The sequence below is a fragment of the Chelonia mydas genome, chromosome 7 (genome assembly GCF_015237465.2).
Source record: "Chelonia mydas isolate rCheMyd1 chromosome 7, rCheMyd1.pri.v2, whole genome shotgun sequence".
NCBI classification, from domain to species: Eukaryota; Metazoa; Chordata; order Testudines; family Cheloniidae; genus Chelonia; species Chelonia mydas.
Window position 1 is genome coordinate 117832942 of NC_057853.1, and position 21069 is coordinate 117854010.

Genomic DNA, 21069 nt, shown 5'->3' on the forward strand with positions numbered 1-21069 from the left:
AGATCAGGCTTCATTCTGAATTTAAATGTGTCGTGAGCAAAGGCATCAAAACAATCTTGTACATCTCTTCATGTTCCATAATCTTCAAAAAGCAATTTTATAAGCCTAAGTACATAAACAATGATTTTACCCTAGATTTTGTTACCAAATGGTAATTTTAAATCAGATTTCATTTATCAAGACATTTCAAACTACTGCAGCTATTTAAAGAATGCAGTATGACTGGAAATACTCTAAATCCAACCCTGACCGAACACTGAATGAGGCTTCAGCTGCTACATTCCCTTCCTGTATCCTTTTAATGAATTCATTTGTGACCTTTCTGAAGGGATAAGGTTACAGAGGTTGGTGAGGAAGGTGGTGGAAGTCAAATAAAAAGTCTTACAGATGCAGAACAATATATATAGTGTGTCATAAAATATATTAGCAAATGATCATTTAAACCTCCAAAATATTAGAGTGAGAGGAGAAAATACATACTCTGCCTGCGAAGTTATTAAACATTTTGAATGAGCTGAACACAAAGTTTAGAGGGGGAAAATTTGCCTGACCCCTTCACAAAAAATAGATCACTAACAATGTATTTTGCAAAAAACAGTTTTTCACACAGATGTCCTGTTGACTATAGTGATATAAACACTATTTAATATATTTAGTACTAGTCATTTTATAAAGGTGTAGCTTAAAAAGTAAAGGCCTTCAAAGACATTTTTCACCCTAGAATTTTGGAATAAACATATTAAAGAATTTTGCATATAGCAACATATTACATTCTAGTATGATATGGTATGTGAATTTACAACCAGTACACAATACATATTTATATAATGAAATGCCAGAAATTAAGGCTAGCTATAAAGTAATTTTCAGAGTAAGTTATACTTATCAAAAATGTTACAAAATTTAAATCAAAACATGCATTTCTCAATTGTATTTACTGTGCTGTCAATTTAAACTGTCTGCATTAACAAGCTAAAAGTTCAGCATCCAAGATTTCAACCAAGCCCATTTAAAATTCTACATTAATTTATAACCAGTTCCTTCACATGCGTCAACACTGTTCCCGTGAAATGAACATTATATGTTCACCAGTCAGATGTTTGATGCAAGCTAGCAAACAAAAATAAAGGAACTTTTACAAAGAGACTAAAAGATCACGCCTCAAATGACAGAAAGCAAACATTATTTTACAAATTTAACTTTGGCATACCAATGTACAGTTTATGATACTGTCTTGATATGACTCAAATTCTAAACCTTCAATGAGTGCGCTTTTCTTTAATACAGTTACATTCCCACCAGCTACATGATAAACATTTCAGATTTTTCTTCCCACTGCAAATCAGTCAAGTAAATAACCTACAGTACACCTCTGAAACTGAAAAATAAAAATCTTAACACGTTAATTACTATGTGGCAAAAAAACAACAACCCAAACACACGCATATTTTTAAAGTAGTTTGTCTACATATTCAACTTAAATCCTTCCACGAAATAAACTGACTAAAACAAACATTTCAAAACACGTCTATTCAGATCAGATTTCAGCAACTGGTTTATAAATATGACCAGTCACTTCCACTTCTCTGATGGAGTTTCAAATGAACAGACTTTGGTAAGAAGAGAAGGATCCACCTACCCAGTCCAAGTATGTTAGAGAAACAATGTGCAAAGTGCACATTAGGTTCTGAAAATACATTCTACAGTTTTTATTTCAGTCTGTAGAAGTAAACACCGCTCATGTGTAAGGAAAATAACAACTTGTGCATTTTGAAGTTAGCAGGTTTTCACCTTTACATATTTTAGTGCAAAATATTTTAGGGTGAGGACTTGTGACCAAAACGGCAGTAGCAGCAGGATTTTTTTTTTTAATTTTTTTTACAGCAACATCAATGCGAAGAAGGTTTTTTAAGAACAATAAGAGACTACCCTATTGCAAAGAACAATATATTTGTTTCAGGCACTGGATTAATGAAACTAGCACCCCATTTCATCCTGGATTTTAATGGACAAAACATGTAATGGAGGTTTGGTTGCTTTAGTTATGATGCCAAAGGCTTTTTAAAAACCTTTTAAAGGCATATGCTGTAACTAAATATGTTGAGCATAAGCCTTTTTTTCTTCAAATTCAACAGTGTGGTTTGAAGAAATAGTTTCTGCCCTAGTTATGAATGACTTGCTCAATGACACAAAACTTTTAACCTCTTTACAGCACAGTTTCAGTTGTGAAATTCTGTGGTGGAGAAATCAGACAGTCAAAAAAAGAAGCAATATTATATCGTTTACATGATGATTTGTGTAACAGTTTCTTTTTTGTGGTGATTATATCTAATATTTTAAGCTTATTTTCTTAATGTCAAAATAGCAGATAACATTTTCTGAGACTGATTTATAAAAAAAAAAAATTCTTCTTGAAACATCTGAAGGACGACATCATATTACCATTACAGACCAATGTCTGTTCTTCTATTTAGTTTTCTCCCAGTCAGAAACAAAAAGGAAAAATCTTGACAATGACACTGTTGATTGTCTCCACCGAAACTTAAAAGCATAGAGGTCCTTTGATGTAGTTTGTAGATTCTACCACGGCAGAAGCTGAAGATATGAGCATTCCAAACAGGAAAATCTACAGAAGTTCCTAGAGTTACGATCCAGTGGAGTGCAGGCTAGGGATTGGATAGAATTTGGAAATCCGGCTCTGTGTTGAAGGGTTAAGGCATTCAGACTCTCCAGTCATTTTAAAGAAAACTTCCTGTTCTTGAAGTTTTCTAGCAAATTCCTCTTCCAGTGTCTAAAAACAACAGATTAACAAAGGTGTATATGGTGAAGTACAAAGAAATCCACGATACCAACATGTTATTTGCCCAACCTTCATACAACAGACCACAAAAAATCATGCACTAATATCAAATTGAGCATACAGAGGCTTTATAGTCTACTACTTAGGTTGGTCTGTATCTGTAGGACAGTTTGTCCATAGCTATAGCTATGTTTAAGGGTCCCATTTATTTTTTACACACATACATGTGTGCACACACTCTAGGAGATGTTAAAAGGTGGATAACTTGCAAGCCTCTCCTGTCTGCCTCCCTTGTATCTATTGTGGCTTCTAGATAAGGTGATGCTCTACTGAATTTTTTGTACATTAGTTTCACTGTTTTGCTGGGATGAATTTTTTTTGTACTGTCCAATTTGTAACCATCCAGTTTCAGAGTCTGAGGCATCATTTATCTTCTGGACCCATCTTTTGCTTATAAACTGTCCTGGGTTACCTTTTTTCTTGGTCTTAGTTTCTCTCTCCATTCCTTCAGTTCTAGGCTATGCTCTTCATCTAACTCTTTTAGTTTCTGAGTCTCATGTTCAACCAGTAGATGGCATTTTTCATTCTGAAAATAAGATAGATAATCCTTAAATAAAACTAATTCAGATTAGACAATAAACCATTTGTACAGTAACATATGTTGTCCTAATTATTTTAAATCAGCTTACATTGTATAATGTGATGTGAATTATAACATAATGCACTCTTATCAAGAGCTGATGTTTCCAACAGAACCAGTGGTTTTGTGTTATAAAATATGGCATAATCAGAAATATTGTGAAAAGTGTTTCATTGTGTAGAAGATAATGTCACTCAACACTGTATGTGTGTTATTGGCTAATCTATTCAGTGTCACGCAGTGCATGCTCTGTCTAGTCAAGGCAGTTTTGTAGGATTCAGTTTAAGAGCTTATTACGTTAGAAAGTTATGCTTGCAACCATTTCATCCCTTGATTCCAACAGTTGAGGCTGACTGACAAATCAAAGGGGATGTGTCTTTATGGAGGGAGCCTCAGGATCACCACTATACAGAGGTAAACAGCAACAAACCACAGGAGAGAATGGGTCCAACTTCAGCAAGATATTTATGCACATGCCTAACTTTAAATAGATGAGTAGTCCCATCAAAGCAAAAGGGAACGGAACTGCTTAAAAGGTAAGCATGTGCTTAAGTACCTCGCTGAAGCAAGACTTTAGTTATAAACATTTGCCAAAGGCTATCTACGGGTTCAATCCTAGCTGAGCTCAGTCTAAGACCTGAATGGGGAAGAATGGGGAACACAGATGGCTGATGGTGCACCACCCTTAAGTCATCATCTTGATCCTGAAGCCAGCTGGGGGCCAAACTATCCCCTGCTACAGCGCAGAGCAACCTTAGGGCAGCTCTAACTTACAGCCAGCTGAAATGGCCCCCAATGGTCTGTTCCTACAGTGAGGGCTCACTGAAGCACATCAGTGCTGTGGCCATGCCCACTTCCACAGGGTGCTGTGAAAGAGAGTGGTGTAGCACCAGCTTCCTTGGCTCTATGCCACTGGGGGATTTCTCCACTACAAGGGGAATAATCGGCTGGTCACTTAACTCCTGCTTTAAATCTGCCTTATGTCACTGGAGCAGAAGAAAACAAACTTAATGGGGAACAGGATCTGGCTCATGGTGTGTAGCAGCAGGTTTTACAACTTACAGGTCATGAAAGGACCAAAAACTGAGGCCTGTATTACTGAAAACTTAGTTATGTTCCAGAACTGCAGATGTAGTCAGCAACCTGCCCTTTGCAAGACAGACCTCATTACATGTGGTACTATAGACCTGGTCTTATGGTGAGGTACTGACACCATTCAGAGCAACTGAAAATTCAAACAACAGAAGATGGAGCTACTTTTCTGTTTTGAATATGGATTAAAAAAAAAAAACACATTAAAAAGAAATGTTGCCAAAGGAAAGTAGCAGTTAAAACAAAGGTTGGTAAGCACTCTACAAGTTAATGTTCCCTTACGGGTTCATATTCTCTCTCTCTCTGTGTGTGTGTGTGTGTGTGTGTGTGTGTGTGTGTGGGTGTGGGTGTGTGTGTGTGGATTTATCCTTAACTGAGTTATAGATATGAATCAAGAGTACAATATGCTGTATCCCTTAGAAAGGGATCTCATTAATTTCTTTATGGATGGGTAATTATGTAAGAAAAACACCATTAAAACATTTTCCTAATCAATAAATTCAGAATTGTCTCAGTTTGTATTAATTAACTTGACTCTCTTCATACACTGCTTATTTTATGCCCTATATGTTTAACCTGTAATTGGTGCAGTTCTCTGATGTTTGCTTCACACTGCAACTGAAGGTCCCGCATTTGATTTTCATGTTTTTGATGCTGAGCCAACCTCTCATTTTTCTGCCTCTTTTCTTCTTGAGTAGCAAACTAAAATTAAAAACAAAGAGTAGGTGATTTATACTGTACCTAATGCAGGTATATATTACAAATGACTTTTCCAGGGTTGTAAAGAACATAACGGATTTACAGTATAACTGGACAGAACAACATTACAAGATTAAAGTCATCATTGCAATTTCCTAATTCTCACCACTTGAATTTTCCAATATACCCTTATCCAAGGCAGGCTCTTCCCTCCCATCTCTTCTCTGTCATGTCACTTCACCATCTTTGTTCAAATCCCTCCCTAAAACTCACTTCTTCCATGAGGCCCCTAAAATATGTCAATTATAGTTATTATGGCCCCCAACACATTTAGTGTAAATCAACAAAGCTCTGTTGACTTTAATGGAGCAAACAGATTTGCACCAGTTTAGAATCTGGCTCTATATTTTAAAAAAATAATTAAACATTAAATATATGCATAAGCCATAAATGAGTAATCCTTGCCTCTCATCTAATATACTTTCACTCACTGCATCAAATCTAAGGCCCCGATCCTTCAAAAACTTATGCACGTACTTAACTTTACATACTCAGTAGTCACATTGACTTCCATGGGATCACTTACTGTATGTAAAGTTAAGAATGTGTTAAGTCTTTGGATGATTGGGGCCTAAAGTTATCTGGTATGATCTTCAAGGCAAGAACTATATTATTTTACTAGTACTGAAGAGTGCCTACTAAATTCGGGGTCTCCGTAAAAACAACAAACATCAATCCTATTCAAGAATTAGAAGATATATAGATGATTATCAAAAACAGGCTGTCAAAGATCAGAACAATTTAAATATCTTTGGTTATACGCAACTGGAAAAGTAATCCAATCTGCAGCAGGCATTCCAGCTAACCTTATAATATGCACACAATTTGGAAACATCAAAAACTATTGGGGTACACAACAAACTGATTTGTACAAACAAATTTGGAGAAGGATTAAGGGCAACTGCAAACACTTCTCTTAAATGCAAGAAGAAATGGCTGCTCCAGATTGACCCAGTAGGTAGAGTTCCATGATAAACAATCCAGTCTCCATTTTACAGTGGGATGATTTTAGATATATATTCCAAATTTAGTTGTGGCCTTCAAACCTGCACAGAGGACTAGATGGTATTCTCTTTGAAACTCAATAAAATTATATTCCAAAAGTTGTCCGTGAAAGTAAATACTAAGCATTATAAAGTTCATAACATCCTGAGGCCAAATGTACTTCTTTCACAGAATTTCAAGCCCTTGATCACTTCTGACATACATAAAAGACTGATTTGGGACACTCATGCAGCAGTACAGAGCAATATCTCTAGGCCTTCAAACTGATCCCTTTTAAAATACAACTGAATACATATAACTATACTTCAAAACTTCACTCAAGCACTTTCAGAGATTTTAAACTATAGATGTTTTTCAGTCACCTGTTTAATCTTCTCACGATCCTGTTCTGGAGTGCCTGATGAGTTAATTCTTAAACTTTTCTTAAACATAGCCATTCGAGTCTTTGCTTCACTTCGCTGGATTTTGGGCAGTCTTGCTCTTTCCTGAGTTTGCCTATTCTTTAACTCCTCAATAAGCCGTTGATTATATCGTTGCATCTGTTCTGTTTCCTAAAAAGGTTTTGAATAAAAAGATTGTTAGTAATATTGCTATATGACTAACATAATATGTTTAAACATTTAGGCCCCAATTTAGCAAAGCACTTAAACATGTGCTTACATCCATCCCATTAGTGCAGGGGCCTGATTCAAAGCCCAGTGAAGCCAAGGGTGTCTTTCCATTGATTCCAAAAAGCTTTGGATCAGGTGCCAATCCACTTAAGTCAAGCATATACTCAAGTTGAATATGGAGACTGAAACACATACTTATATTTAGGGTCCTACCAAATTCATGGTCCACTTTTGTAAATTTCACCATCATAGCATTTGAAAAATCTTGAATTTCATGGTTTCAGATACTTAAACCTTAAATTTCATGGTGCTTTAACAACCACGAATATGTATTTTTAAAACAGCAAAATATAAACATGTAAAGTCCTTAAGACACAGCATTTCTCAAACTGGGGGTCCCAACCAAAAAAGGGGGTTGTAAAGCTATTATGAGGGGGTGGGGTGTCACGGTATACCACCCTTACTTCCGCACAGCCTTCAGAGCTGAGTGGTGGGAGAGCTGTGGCTGCTGGCCTGGTGCCCAGCTCTGAAGGCTGCGCCATCAGGAGCAGCGCAGAGGTAAGGGTGGCATGGTATGGTGGCAGCAATATTGCCACCCTTACTTCTACGCTGCTGGTGGTGGCGGCACTGCCTTCAGAGCTGGGCCCCCGGCCAGCAGCTGCTGCTGTCCAGCTCTGAAGGATAGGGTAAAAGTACACAAAAGACCAAATTTCACAGTCTGTGATGTGTTTTTCATGGCTGTGAATTTGGTAGGGCCCTACTTATAGTATTTTCCTGAACTTGGGGCCTTATAGGGACACTGATATTAAATATTCTTAAATAAGACCTCTTTACCTATGTTAAAAATACCATAGGTTATTAAAACTCTAACTTTAGTGTAATTACTCTGGACTTACACTAGTGCAATGTAGCTCAGAATATGGTCAATATCACTTTCAGGTTCTCTTGCATTAACACACTGCTGGAGTCGTTGGACTCTAAACACTGCAGAGAGCTTTTTGTTTAAAGCACCAATAAAATACCAATAAAATAAATAAATAAATAATTGAATTGAAAAAAAATTGAATAAAATACCAATACTAACAAGAATCCACTAATGGTAATATTTCTATTGGTTTTTTATTTTTAAAAGCTTGTTTTATGAAATCTAACTTTTGGGCTAAATTTGACATAAAAAGTATCTTGATCCCATTACTTTATAGGCCCAATACTACAAATGATTATGCAAATGGATGGGACAGATCACATAAGAAAAGATGTAAACACGTATTTTTGGAAGATAAGTTTCTATATTTTTTTTACCCCAGTGCTCCCTTTTATGCTCCCTAATTGTTTACTGCTCTCACATGTTACATCTGGTCTTAAATTTAGATTGTAATCTTTCTGGATAAGGAATGTTTCTCTCCTAATTGCGAGGAACCTGGCTTACTTTGAGTGCTTGAAATATAAATAATGTGTTAACTACCAAACATGTCAAACAACTTTGACAAAGTGCCTCAATGTACTGACTGAAGCAACAAAATAAAGAGAGGAGACATTTATATAGCAAGAAAGAAGCTACATAAGTTGAATGAACCAAGTTGTTGTAGACAAGTAAACTAGTTGTATAGATCACAAGACATTTTAATAAACCACTGAAGGTTGTAATATAGAGGAAAGTGACAAACTCAGCACTAACTTTTTCATGCCTCTTAAGAAGCTGGTGTCTCTGCATGAAATACTGATCTTTGAGTTGCTGTTTGAGAAGCTGGTGTTTTTCCTGTAAATGTCGTTCTTCTAACTCCCAGATTGCAGCTTCACGAGCTAGAGGAGGAAGTTTGTTTCAGAAAGTACTACATAGTATTTTCTAATCTAATCTACACATATATATTTAAAATTACAGGGATATTTTAATTTAAAAGAAATGATAAAAACATATTTGTAAGAAGCCATTCATTCAGATATATACCACACCAACCATATCTAATAAAATGCTCAATAGTTACAATTTTAATGAAGGAATAATCCAAGAAAAGCGTTACCTGGAAATGTCTTGAGTAAATTATTTTCTTTATAAAGTTATAAGCAAAATTCAAAATTATGTGACCAAAAATGTGCAAATAAATAGGTATGGCGAAGTCAGAAAAGGCAATGTACATCTCAAAAAAGAATTATTTTAACACATTACTTTTCTGCTAGCAGAACAAAGACATTTTAAATATAGTACTGTTTCATATTAAAGATATGTTTTTAACTACAGTTTCAATTTTAACTCTGGATGTCCTTGATTTTATAGATTTAAGTCAGACTTTACTATTTCTCTAGCAGGTCTCTTTAAGACAAAATGTTGCATAAAAAACAGAAGAAAATCTAGTTTTAAAGGAGAAATTTGATGATGGATACCTCTCATAAGCTGCTGCTTGTTATTCAGGCAGTCTCGCTCAATATTGGCTAGCTCTGTTTTTTGCTGCTGGATGATTTTCTTTAGAGATGCATCCAATTCTTGTTGCTGCTTCTGCACAAATTCTTGTTCCTATTAAAAACCAGGGAAAATAGATTAATTTGCTGTACTTCTATTCACACTAAATTTTTAATGAGATTTCCAGAACAATTCTCTTTGTTCCCTTGATTAGATTGCAAACCAAACACATTTATGAAAATTTGGCCTACAATACATCTGCTATAAAATTATCCATTTTTTGGGATATCCAGTAAAAGAGAAATGGTACAGAATATTTAATTACACTTTTAGAAATGAGACAGAAAGCAATGAACTAACCAAAATCTGCAGTTCTTTCTATGATCAGAGTAAAATGTAATAGGAGTTTGATTAGAAAAAATAATGTCCATCTTCTCAAATTAAATTAGCAACTGATCTGAAAGTGGGTGGAAACTGTATCTACAGCAATGCAAAAAAGGTCAAAAACTAAAACCTTCTATTCCCTGAACCAGCAGGAGCTACTACTGTTGCTCAAATAATGTGTCAACACCAGGGAGAGGTAACTTTATTACACCCTGGTGGTTCCTCCTGCCCAATTTAGGTGGGAAGCTTATGAAAAGAAAGCCTTGGCTCCTGACCTTGGTTGGGTAATGGTACTGTCATGCAAGATGCATGGAAGGGCTGGTATTAAGCCCTACGAATAAGGAACAGTCCTCCATGGGAAGAATTTAAAGAGGAGGAAAACATGCGGCTTATGTAACTGTGGGATCAGGGTTTGAAGATCCCTCCTACCTAGGCTCTGGGTTTTGGAAGGGCCACATAACATAACCAAACGTGACAGCAGCTGCATGGGATTGAAGAAGCCATAGAGTAGCCAATAAAGGAAAACCAACCGTGTGCTAAAAACTGAACCCAAGCACACTCAAATCCAAGTACAATAATTATTTTGTTAGCTACTCTTTATTTGGCAATGTGTAGAGTTAACAAGCCTTCATAAACTAACAGAAACAATCTGCACATAATTTATTCAAATACCTTTTAAATAAAATAATGAATTTTCATATGTGTATATTTATTTATATCACTGGGGAATAAAAACTGAGAAAGTCATATTGATATAGGCCCCAGTCCTGCAATTTGCTCCATGTGGGTAGAGCCCTACATGGAGAGCCACTCTCTAAGGTGCGAAGGTCCTCCCATGCAGAACAAGCTGCAGGACTAGGAACCTAATTTGTAGAAATAACAAAAATATTTATTTGCAAAGTTGGAAACCCCCCGCCCCCATGTACACACACACAAACAACCCAGAAAAACTCTGATACAATAAAGTCACATGTAGTAAAGAGTGTAACAGTCATCATTTGTTTGAGATTATTATTATTCAAAGCCTATTTGTGTGCACACTTTGCATGGCCACATCTAAGTTATTTAGTCAAAATAAAACAGACATTACACAATTCACTATCACCTATCCACACTCTACAGTTGACACATCATTTTTATGTATCTACACACACAGGCAAGCATGCACGCACACCTTTGCCTTACACAATATGACGAACTTTTATGTAAAATATGATATACATTGAGCCTACTTTCCAAAACAAGAAAAAGGTATTTTAAAAATGGACCTGTGCTAGTTACATGGAAAGGGCCACAATCTAAGCATAATCAGCATTTTTAGTGGAACACAAAAAGGAACATAAGGAGAATACACACCTTAGTATAATGTTAATTTTGCCTTTAAACTTATAAGACAGATTTTAAATAAAATGTTTCCAAACTTGTTAGTGAAAGCGTCTTAGTAAAGTTGAGTTCAATAACTTAATTAAGAGTTCTGAAATAGTCACTGATATTTTTGTTGTTGAAAGTTACCTTTACAAAGTGTATATGATTTTGTTAAGCACAGACTCTGTGAAAAGCAATAAGTAAGCTTTTTACACTGTGAGTTGGACGTGTCCTTGTTTTAGTGCTCATGAATTCAGAAAATTGACATGCACGGCTTAGGGGCTATCAAAGAAGCTTTTCTGCTGCAGCAGTCCAACAAGTTTGACGATTTTTACTGCACTTGCAATACACAAATAGACTAAAGGCCTGATTTAGCAAAGCATCTAAGCATGAAGATAGCTGTGGTCTAACTAAGGGCTTGTCTACACTTGCATTTTATAGCGCTCTAACTTGCTGTCTCAGGGGTGTGAAAAATCACCCCCGAGCGCAGCAAGTTTGAGCGCTTTAAAGCGCTAGTGTGGACAGGCTCGGAGCACCGCTCCCAGCACTATTCCCTTCGTGGAGGTGGATTACCACACTCATACTTCGGAGCGCTCCCACAGCAGCGCTTTGAAGTTTCTAGTGTAGACGTAGCTTAAGCCATTGGGTATTTGTGTGGAATGTAGTGTCCTGTGATATATAGGTCAGACTAGACGGGGGGGGGGGGGGGGGGGGAAACTTTTTGGCCCGAGGGCCACATCTGGGTATGGAAATTGTATGGCGGGCCATGAATGCTCATGAAATTGGGGATTGGGAGTTCTGGCTGGGGGTGCAGGTTCTGGGGTGGGGCCATAAATGAGGAGTTCCGGGTGCAAGAGGGGGCTCTAGCCTAGGAAAGGGAGTTGGGGTGGGGGGTGAGGGCTCCGGCTGGGGTTGAGGGTGCAGGAGGGTGCTCTGGCCTGGGACCAAGGGGTTTGGAGGGCAGGAGAGGGATCAGGGATGGGGGCCTAGGAGGGGGCCAGGGGTACAGGCTCCAGGCAGCGCTTACCTCAAGCAACTCCCGGAAGCAGCAGCATGTCCCCCCCTTAGGCTCCTACACAGAGGCGTGGCCAGGCGGCTCTGCGCGTTGCCCCATCTGCAGGCGCTGTCCCTGTGGCTCCCATTGGCCATGGTTCCCAAACAATGGGAGCTGCGGGGGCTGCGCGTGGGGCAGGGGCAGTGTGCTGAGTCCCCTGGCTGCCCCTATACATAGGAGCCGGAGGGGGGACATGTGGAGTCAAAGCATGCGCAGACCGGGGCCAACCCCTGACCCCACTCCCCAGCTGGAGCGCAGGAGTGGAGCAAGCCCCGGACCCTGCTCCCCAGTGGAATCTCCAGGGCCGGATTAAAGCGTCTGAAGGGCAGGATGCGGCCCCCGAACCGTAGTTTGCCCACTGCTGGACTAGATAGTCTAATGGTCCCTTCTCGCTTTAAACTCTATGAAACATGTAAGAGAAGACCAGTATCTCTAGAACAATGCTGTGGAAAGGCTGAATGGATAGAGGACAGTAGTTAGCAAATGCTAGCGAACAGTGAGAGGGTTAGAGCAGACATATCTAGCATGATTGACTAAGAGCTAATATATAGTCAATGGAAAGATTGCTGACAGCTGTGACATGAGCCAAGTTGCAAAGCTAGGAGCATTTGTTCTCATACAGGAAGAAATGAAGTTGAAGATGGTTTCTAGAGAAGAGAGAGATGGGAAGACAGATGGGATGCTAGTGGATGCTAGTCAAACGAGATACATGGGCTTCAGCAGCAACAACAACATTTTATCTTATTGATCTTTAATGTAAGATGAGTGTAGCAAATATTTCACAGAGCTCAATGGAGAAGAGATGTGAACAGTGAAATGTGGAATCAACAATCTGTTACAGGCACACTTGATAATGACTGTTGAGAGAGACCTGATTTTCCTCTCCCACAGAAGTTCAGTAAATAGTTACTAAGGCTTGTGAGTCCCATTGGACAGTGAATTGCAATTTTCACAACCATCTCCCCAGGGTTGGGTAGGTACACTGAAGTGGGTACACTTGGAGGCTATTGTGGTACCAGGGTGAATGAGATGTGCAGAAGGTGGTATAAAATTGGAAGAGGAGCAAGTTGTTGAATATCTGGGAGAATGATAGTTATGGGTATTATCAGAGGGATAGGGTCAGTGATACAGATTAAAAACACAATAATGGACTGATGAGAATACAGTTTTAGAGGGTAAATAAAAGTTTATTTACTTTTCAATTGAAAGAGTAAGAAGACTGAAATATATTAGAAATACAGCTTTAGTATACTGGAATAGCTGGGGGTGCCATTGTGTAAAACATGCTGTAGGTGACTTTCAAGGTATTTTTTCATGCTGTCTTACATTTTCAACCCCTGGGGAAAACATTATATTAGAAGTGTGTGGTCAAGGTCAGAAAAGCAATTATGGAAGAGACTTTCCTCCCTCAATCACTTACGTATCAGTTCTGATCTGTTTATACTGGAAGTCAAAATAACAAGGGTTTTTTTTAAAAAACGGCTAGCACAGCAAGCTAAGCTACGTATCTGAAAAACACAAGCTCTGTCCTTTCAGCTTCATACAGTAACTCCTCGCTTAACGTTGTAGTTATGTTCCTGGAAAATGCGACTTTAAGCGAAACGATGTTAAGCAAATCCAATTTCCCCATAAGAATTAATGTAAATGGGGGGAGGGGAGGCCTTAGGTTCCAGAGAGAATTTTTTTTTGCCAAACAAAAGGCATTTTAAACAATTTTAAACAAGCAATTTAATACAGGTGTTAAACAGGCTGGCAGCCCCACTATCAGCTCCCCTGTCCCCCCCCCAGCACCTCCCACCCGCCGGCAGATCAGCACCTTCCCCCTGCTCCCCTCACCTCCTGCCCGCGGCAATCAGCTGTCTTGCGGCGTTCTGGAGGCTGGCGGGAGGAGCGGCGTGCAGCCTCCCCCCTCCCTCCTGAATGCTTCAAACCAGCTGATTGCCGCAGGCAGGAGGCAAGGGGAGCAGGGTGAAGGCGCTGATCCGCGGGGTCGGCAGGCGGGCGGGAGGCACTGGGGGAGGGCGTAGGGGAGCTGATGGGGAGATGCCAGCCGTGGACAAAGCAGGTGGCCAAATGACGTTATAGTGGAGCACTGCACAACTTTAAATGAGCATGTAATGGAGCAGGGAAGTAAGACTGAAACAACGTTAAGCAAGAGGACGTTAAATGGGGAGTTACTGTACATCAATACCAGACGTCACCCGCAATAAAGACCGTGTATTGTGGTCTACCTCCTACACTATCCAATCAAACTGCCAGTGAAGATGTTCTCCACAATCTTTACCACATCACATGCAATAAACATTGTGGAGAAAAACTTCACTGGCAACTTTGTTGGCTAGTGTAGGAGGCAGACCACAACATAATTTGCTCCTTAGCAGTTACATTAGTTCTTTGTGACAGTAGTAACAAGTTTTTGTCCTACGATTTGGCAAGAAAATGATAAAAGCTTTCTCCCCACCTCCCGAAGGTAAAAATTTCACTGCACACACAACATAAAATTTAGTCACTGCATTCAATTTCTCACAGGTGCTGAAGTGATAAAATCATCCAATTATTGACTACTTCTGTTTCTGAGAGAAAATTCACAATGTTTTATCCAAAGTTAATCAGTGCATCAATTTGAACTTTTAAACTATACAATTTTATAAATTTGCACTCATCAGTTTTTGGGACAATGAAATTCATCAGCACATATGAGCCAAAGAAAAAAATAGGAGCGAACACAAAGTTGAAAAAATGAGGGAAATAAACCCTTCTTGGTATTTTGGGACTTACATCCTGCATTTGTGCATTGAAGAGTGTACACGAAGACAATTGAAAAGACTGAATCATAACCTGAGCAATGCCCTGTGGATCAGAATACAATACAATACTTCCCAGGTCAAAATGTAAACAAAAACAATTCCTTTCTTTCAAAGATGGTAAACTACTATATATCAGCCATGAGAATATGAAGATTCCAAGGCTCGTGGTTTGAGCAAACATTTACAGTAGAAATGGTACTTGTACGTAACTGATCTGTTTACAGATTTGAAATCAATTTCTGTAGATGTTCTTATGCTTATAGTACTTTTTGATGACATGAAATGAGGATCTTTTAACTTAATCAAGATATCTTATTATTTATCAAAGCTTTTGCTGTAGTGGAAACACATTAATCCACTGTTAGAAGTATGACAACTTGTAGTTCTAAAACTCTACTTACTATGAACTTTGCTCAGGTGTACACCCATCTTTATTTCAAGATGTACAACAAAGTTTTCAACCCATCATGCCCATAAAAATATAACATCTACTCCTCAAAGTCAAATCACAATTAACGTAGTCCAATCACATCACTACCTTTTCCACTCCTGTAAACAATAATTAAATCCCACTTCATCCCCAAACCCTTTTTGTTCTATAACCTTGACTACAGGTAGAATATCACATTCAAAACCTTACAAAGGAAGAACACATTTAATTTTTTTTTTTTTGTCTTCCAGCTCTGTCAGATAATATCAATAAGGTGCAAGGTGTGGAATTATATTTGCAATCTTCTATAGTTTTCATACAACTTTCCGTTTCATTTTGGTATTTAATTAAGTCAGTTTACTTTAAACGCTCTGCTGTCATGAACAGTATTCCTTAATTTTACACTTTCTATATACTTATTTTCCTCCTTTAGGCTTAATATTCTGAAAATATTTGACATTCTACTCTAACATTTATAAATTATGCAGACACACAAGACACTTATCAGCTGAAAAGACAATGTAATGAGTTTTCCTGGGATGTACAAAGATATTTTTCTAATTTGAATACAGCTTTCCGAATCTTAAGCTTTTTTAACATATCAATACAAGTTTGCATATCATTGATTATACACTGTACTCTATGGAAAGGGTTATGGGAACATTTGAGGGAGCAGAGCAAATGTCAAGGGTTAGAAGTTAAATTTCAGTCACCCTAAAAAAGAAAGTGAAATGATTAAGCTGTGTGACTAATGCTGCTTTTTGGATTTTAGTAGCATGAAGCTGCTGCTGTTACCTGAGCATGCTGGGTTTGTGCAAGCTCCTCTTTCTTGCGTTTCATGAGCTCTTTTCTCAGCTCTTTTGGTGCTTTCTCCACTTCATTAAAAACCTAGTATATAAGCATGCAGAAGGTGGGGAAAATAACATTTTTTTCTCCACAGCAAGCATTTGTTGTGAACATGAGAGTGTAATTCAAGCACTAAGGTGTTGGAAAGCATGCAGAGGTATTAGTTTGGTGAAAAAGGAAAAGATAGTGCATGCTCTGTACAAGTCTAAGTGCAGCCTAGAAAGGAGCCATAAACCAGTCTGATTTTACATGCAAATGTTAATGAAGTGCTCTCAGAACCAGCGATTCCTTCCTATGGATTACTATATCTCATTAATGTGTTTTCATGCAGTAACTTAAACAGCCATCGATTAAGAAAGCTGCCTGCAATAGTAATGGTCTCTTTGAACAGTACAGGAAATTTTATAAACTATTTTTATCCCCAGAGTAATGGATCTGAAACAAGTAGAAGTTTAGATGAACTTCCACTGAAAAACAGCTTTTATTGACATTGTGCTATGTCCAAATGGATACAATGTCATTTCTGTATTCTCAACCACAAATGACACTTACATAGTATGTTTTAAAATATAAAAGAGGCACATAAGCACATAAAGATAAAAGGGCGGTAAGTATTCAGTTTTAAAAAGTAAACCTTTGAAACAACCACCCCCATCAATTATTATATTCTTCAAAAACTCTGCATTACAGTTAGGCAGAAATTGTATAAAATGTGTTTCGGTATACTGCACTTTAAAATGGTGAGGTAATTTCTAAATATTATCTGATAAAGCAACTTGCTAAAAATATGATGATTTGATGATTTTGTTTAGGGGAGATTAAATATTGCCAGTTTTTAACATTCCATACTTTCCATACTCTCCAATATAATATGGATAGTTTTAGAGTTCTGACTGCATTTTCCTCCAAACTGTAAATCTCCTCACTGAACTATAAATAAAAAAAGTATGCCTTCAAGAACAAATGTTTATTTAATAGTGGAAGCCCCATCAGAAATCAGAGTCCAAACCACCACATGCTATTCCTGTTTCCAAGGAAGAAATTTTTTTAGATCAGTATTCAGCATTAAGTTCCACCAGCTTCCCCATATGAGACCCAATCACCAGTAAAAAGAAACTCAAAAATGCAAGAAGTTCAGCAAAAGAGAAAAAAAATGATTAATACATACCAGTGTACAGTTCAAAATAAATAAAATATATATTTTTCTAAACATGTTCATACTATAGTGTCCTTCTGCATAAAAGCTCTGATAGTGCACCATACATTTTTGGAGTAATGAATATTAATCTAATAACTACTCTTATTTTAGCATAAATTATATTCACTTATATGCAGAACTATGCAATTGGTTTAAAAATAAAATACAGCCTTCATATATAAAAAACTATATGTAAATACACAACTTTCTCATGCGCTAACACAAGCAAATTAACAGTTTAGACCAGAGGTTCTCAAACTGTGGTCCACAGACCACCAGTGGTCTGTGAGCTCCATTCAGGTGGCCCGCTGATAGTTCCCTCTAAGGTGCGCACCTGAGTGGCCACACGCAAGAGAATGGCGTGGCTCCACTAATTAGGTGCCTGGACCCTAGAGAAGATGCACATGTAAGGTGAAGTGGTGGCCTTGGGGGGAATAAGGGGTAGGTGGGAGGGAGCAGTGGGGTGAGAAGAGGGAGTGGGGGGAATTTGGGATGTGCAGGGCTGCGATGGCCAGAGAAAGAGGTGACTTTCCCCAGATCCAGGGCTGCGGCTGCCGTGGAGAGACAGCCCTCCTCTCCAGCCTCAGCTCTGTGGCGGGGGAGAGACCTGCCCTCCTTCCCAGCCCCAGCTTGGGGGATGCTGTGGTGGGGGAGAGAGGGCACATCCATTGCATTACAAAGGTAAAACTACTGATATTAAAATATGAGTTGTGTGCTTTTATTTATAGAACAAAAAAATGTTTATTATTATTTTTTATATAGTGCTTTTATCCAAAGTGCTTTACAATAGTTAGCTAATGGTACAAACAACATTTGGAAAGATCATTAAGTGGTCTGCAGAGCCCCTCAGCAATTTTCAGGTGGGACGCGGAAAAAAAAAGTTTGAAAACCACTGGTTTAGACTTTCAGCATCATCCTTCACTCACTTGGTTTCACTATATAACTTAGATCTGCAATTAGTCATAAAACTTTTCAGCTGTCGACTTTTTTTTTCCAATTGAGTTAAAAATCAGTAGAGAGAACTCCTGCCAGGATTATATCTTTTACAGACAAGTTATAAAATATGGGCTTGATGAATAAACAAATGGAAACTTACAGTAGGTATAATGACTCAACTGTTACCAAAGCTGTATTATTTTTTTTTAAATTCTAACAGTACAAACATAGGGAAATTCGGCTTTTTTGTTTTGTGGAATGCTATCAACCAAAATTAAAATGTATTAATTTTAAAGATTCTATGAAAGATACAAATGTGCTAATCTATCAGTGACTTCTGCGGAAGTCAATATTTCAATGGTCTGTTAGCTGTTTTGTATGAAATAAAACGAAAAAATTACAATGGCTGTGAATGGCCCCCAGAAGTCGTCATGGCAGGGAGTCCAACCATGCTCGCCTCTGGCCACGCCCCCTACTTTCTACATTATCTAAGAGTCTTACCTCTTTTTTCCTGTTTTTCAACATATTCTGGAATTTGGACAATTCCTTCTCCTGTTCTGCTTTGATGCGTTTTGCTTCATCTCGTAAGCGATTTGTGTGTTCCTGTTCCAAACGTTCTATTGTCTGTTTTTGCTGCTTTTCTAGATTTTCTATCTCTTGATCATACTGCCGCTTTTTACTCTGTAAAATAATTCCATAACAAAAATAAAATAAAATAATTCATCTGATATTTTTCTAGGAAGTTAAATTCGGGACGGTTGAAAGCTCTGCAGAACTGTCCAGTCAAAGTAATGATGTTTGCTCAACTTAACCAGGGAACTCCAAATTGTGGTATACCAAATTTTGAATTTGTGATGAATGTGTATGAATGTGAACAGAGCATGCCTTGCCAGTGCTGAAAAATGCCTGGAGACCTCCTGTGTTACGAATCTTTATGCATTACACAACAGACACAATTTACTATATAAATTTTATATTCATACCTCTGGAAATGAATCATCACAGTCTAAAAATACAGGCCTCTAAAACTTGAGTTAGCAGATATCACTCTCAGCGAATAATAGATTCCTTATCTTCAGCCAGCCATTAGAGGGCAATACTTCTCAAATCATACAAAAAGCCAGTACATTATGCTGGAAATAATTTATATGGAAGCGCATAAGATGAGACAGAGTGAGGATGGGAGGCATAGCCCAGGATACTTAGCAACTCCAGGTCAAAACATCTTGTGTGTCTAGCAGGGGGCCTGTGCTATCTATCTTACTTTAGGTATTTACAAGGTGACTATTACCTTGGCCTATGACCTGCTATGCAGGAGGCGGAGCTACTTATCTTCTTAAGGTAGCTGGAGCATGTTCATGCTTCTAGGGGTAGGGGAAGTTGCCTGTGGGAAAGTGAACCCTTTTTGCGTCTTCTGTTCTGGCTGCCTGCATGCCTACTTTGATGTGTTGCAAAGGAAGATTTAGATGTAGTGGGGGCAAAGCTAATCTGGTGCATATATGATAGGGTGATTCCTTTGATTCCCCACACAAGCAGCTTTTACTCCTGGGGATGGAGCTGCACAGTCATCTCCCACCTTTGTGCAGCCAGTGGCCTGTGCTCCCCAATGCCATGCTGGAGCCTCCACATTTATTTAACAAATATAATTTGCAGAATTTTAAAATATTGTGTGCAAAATTTTAGGTGCAGAATTTTAAATTTTTTGGTGCAGAATGCCCTTAGGAGTAAGCTGTGAAGGACCTGGGGACTAGAGGATGTTCATTATTGGAGTTTGAATACCTTCTGCAGTCACTCTCCTGGATCAGATGGCGCTAACAGCTGTTATTTCATTCCTCTGATGAGTCACTCAGGAACTGGGCTGAAGGAGAGCCCTCAGGACTGATTGGGCTCAGGCAGGCTGGAGTTGATTTGGAAAGGGTCAGGGATAGGACTGAACCTGCTTGTTGCTGCTAAGGTTCCTTCTCTCTGGACCAAGAAGTAGGAGAGAAATTCCTGGAGAGTCCCAGAGAAGAGGATCTTTTGGGAAACCAAAGGCAGCGCCCTCAGAGGAGGTAGGACATGCTAGGTATTCCCTGAGGATAGGCTTTCTACCTTGCTGGTCCTCTCCTGAGATACCTCACAACTAGTTTTTCCCACACAATTAAAGCAAAAGCATCCCCCAATTTTTGGTTGTGTGAGGACTTAGCATTACCAGCAACTCCAGGCCCTAGAGCTCCTGTAGAACTTGTCATTCTGCACTCCCGAAAGGGCTGACCTGCTGCTAGGGAGAGGGCTTGCATACTCTTGGGGCCTCAAGTGCATGCTGCAGAGGCAGCTGAACATCGATGAATATCTCTGGCCTAGTCTTTTTGCTTTAGCCCAGACTAACCAGACATCTGGCAAAGGAAATGTTCCTCCACTTGCTAGAGACAAAAACAACTGAAGTATGTGAATGAGCAAACCAATTAATGGAGTGAGGAAGACATCCTCCCAAAAACTGGTTTTATTACCCTCTTCTGGCTGGGAGGCACTATTTCCAAGCATTTCAATTAGTTCAGGAGATCCACAAGACTACCTGTCAAAATCTCTCTAAGTAGAGAGAACAAGGACTGAATAAACATGAACACTGAACTACAGAACAGTACCCTCAGCAGAAAAAGCCTAGGCTGTTGCTACCCATGTTCACCTACTCCATCAATATGGCATCTTTTAAGAGCACTAAATAAAAAGTTGCCTTATATCATGTAGGTGCAATCAATCAATCA

At 38.6% G+C, this 21069-nt stretch overlaps 1 protein-coding gene across 7 annotated transcripts in view; it reads right to left on the reverse strand.

Annotated features, from left to right (window-relative positions):
- Positions 1-388: 388 nt before the first annotated feature.
- The window catches only part of SLK (STE20 like kinase), a 62045-nt gene continuing 41364 nt past the window's right edge, over positions 389-21069 (reverse strand). For 3 of the 7 annotated variants that reach the window (XM_037905684.2, XM_037905683.2, XM_037905687.2), the window contains exons 12-20: positions 18827-19006; positions 16141-16233; positions 14887-14958; positions 9290-9419; positions 8586-8710; positions 6659-6847; positions 5109-5234; positions 3273-3386; positions 389-2791 (exon numbers count right to left, since the gene is read on the reverse strand). In XM_037905684.2, the coding sequence (XP_037761612.1) occupies positions 2645-2791; positions 3273-3386; positions 5109-5234; positions 6659-6847; positions 8586-8710; positions 9290-9419; positions 14887-14958; positions 16141-16233; positions 18827-19006 (1176 nt within the window). In that variant the 3' untranslated portion in view covers positions 389-2644. The remainder of the gene's footprint in view (positions 2792-3272; positions 3387-5108; positions 5235-6658; positions 6848-8585; positions 8711-9289; positions 9420-14886; positions 14959-16140; positions 16234-18826; positions 19007-21069) is intronic. The other 4 variants (XM_043551922.1, XM_027820307.3, XM_037905685.2 and 1 more) reach the window with 3 other exon arrangements.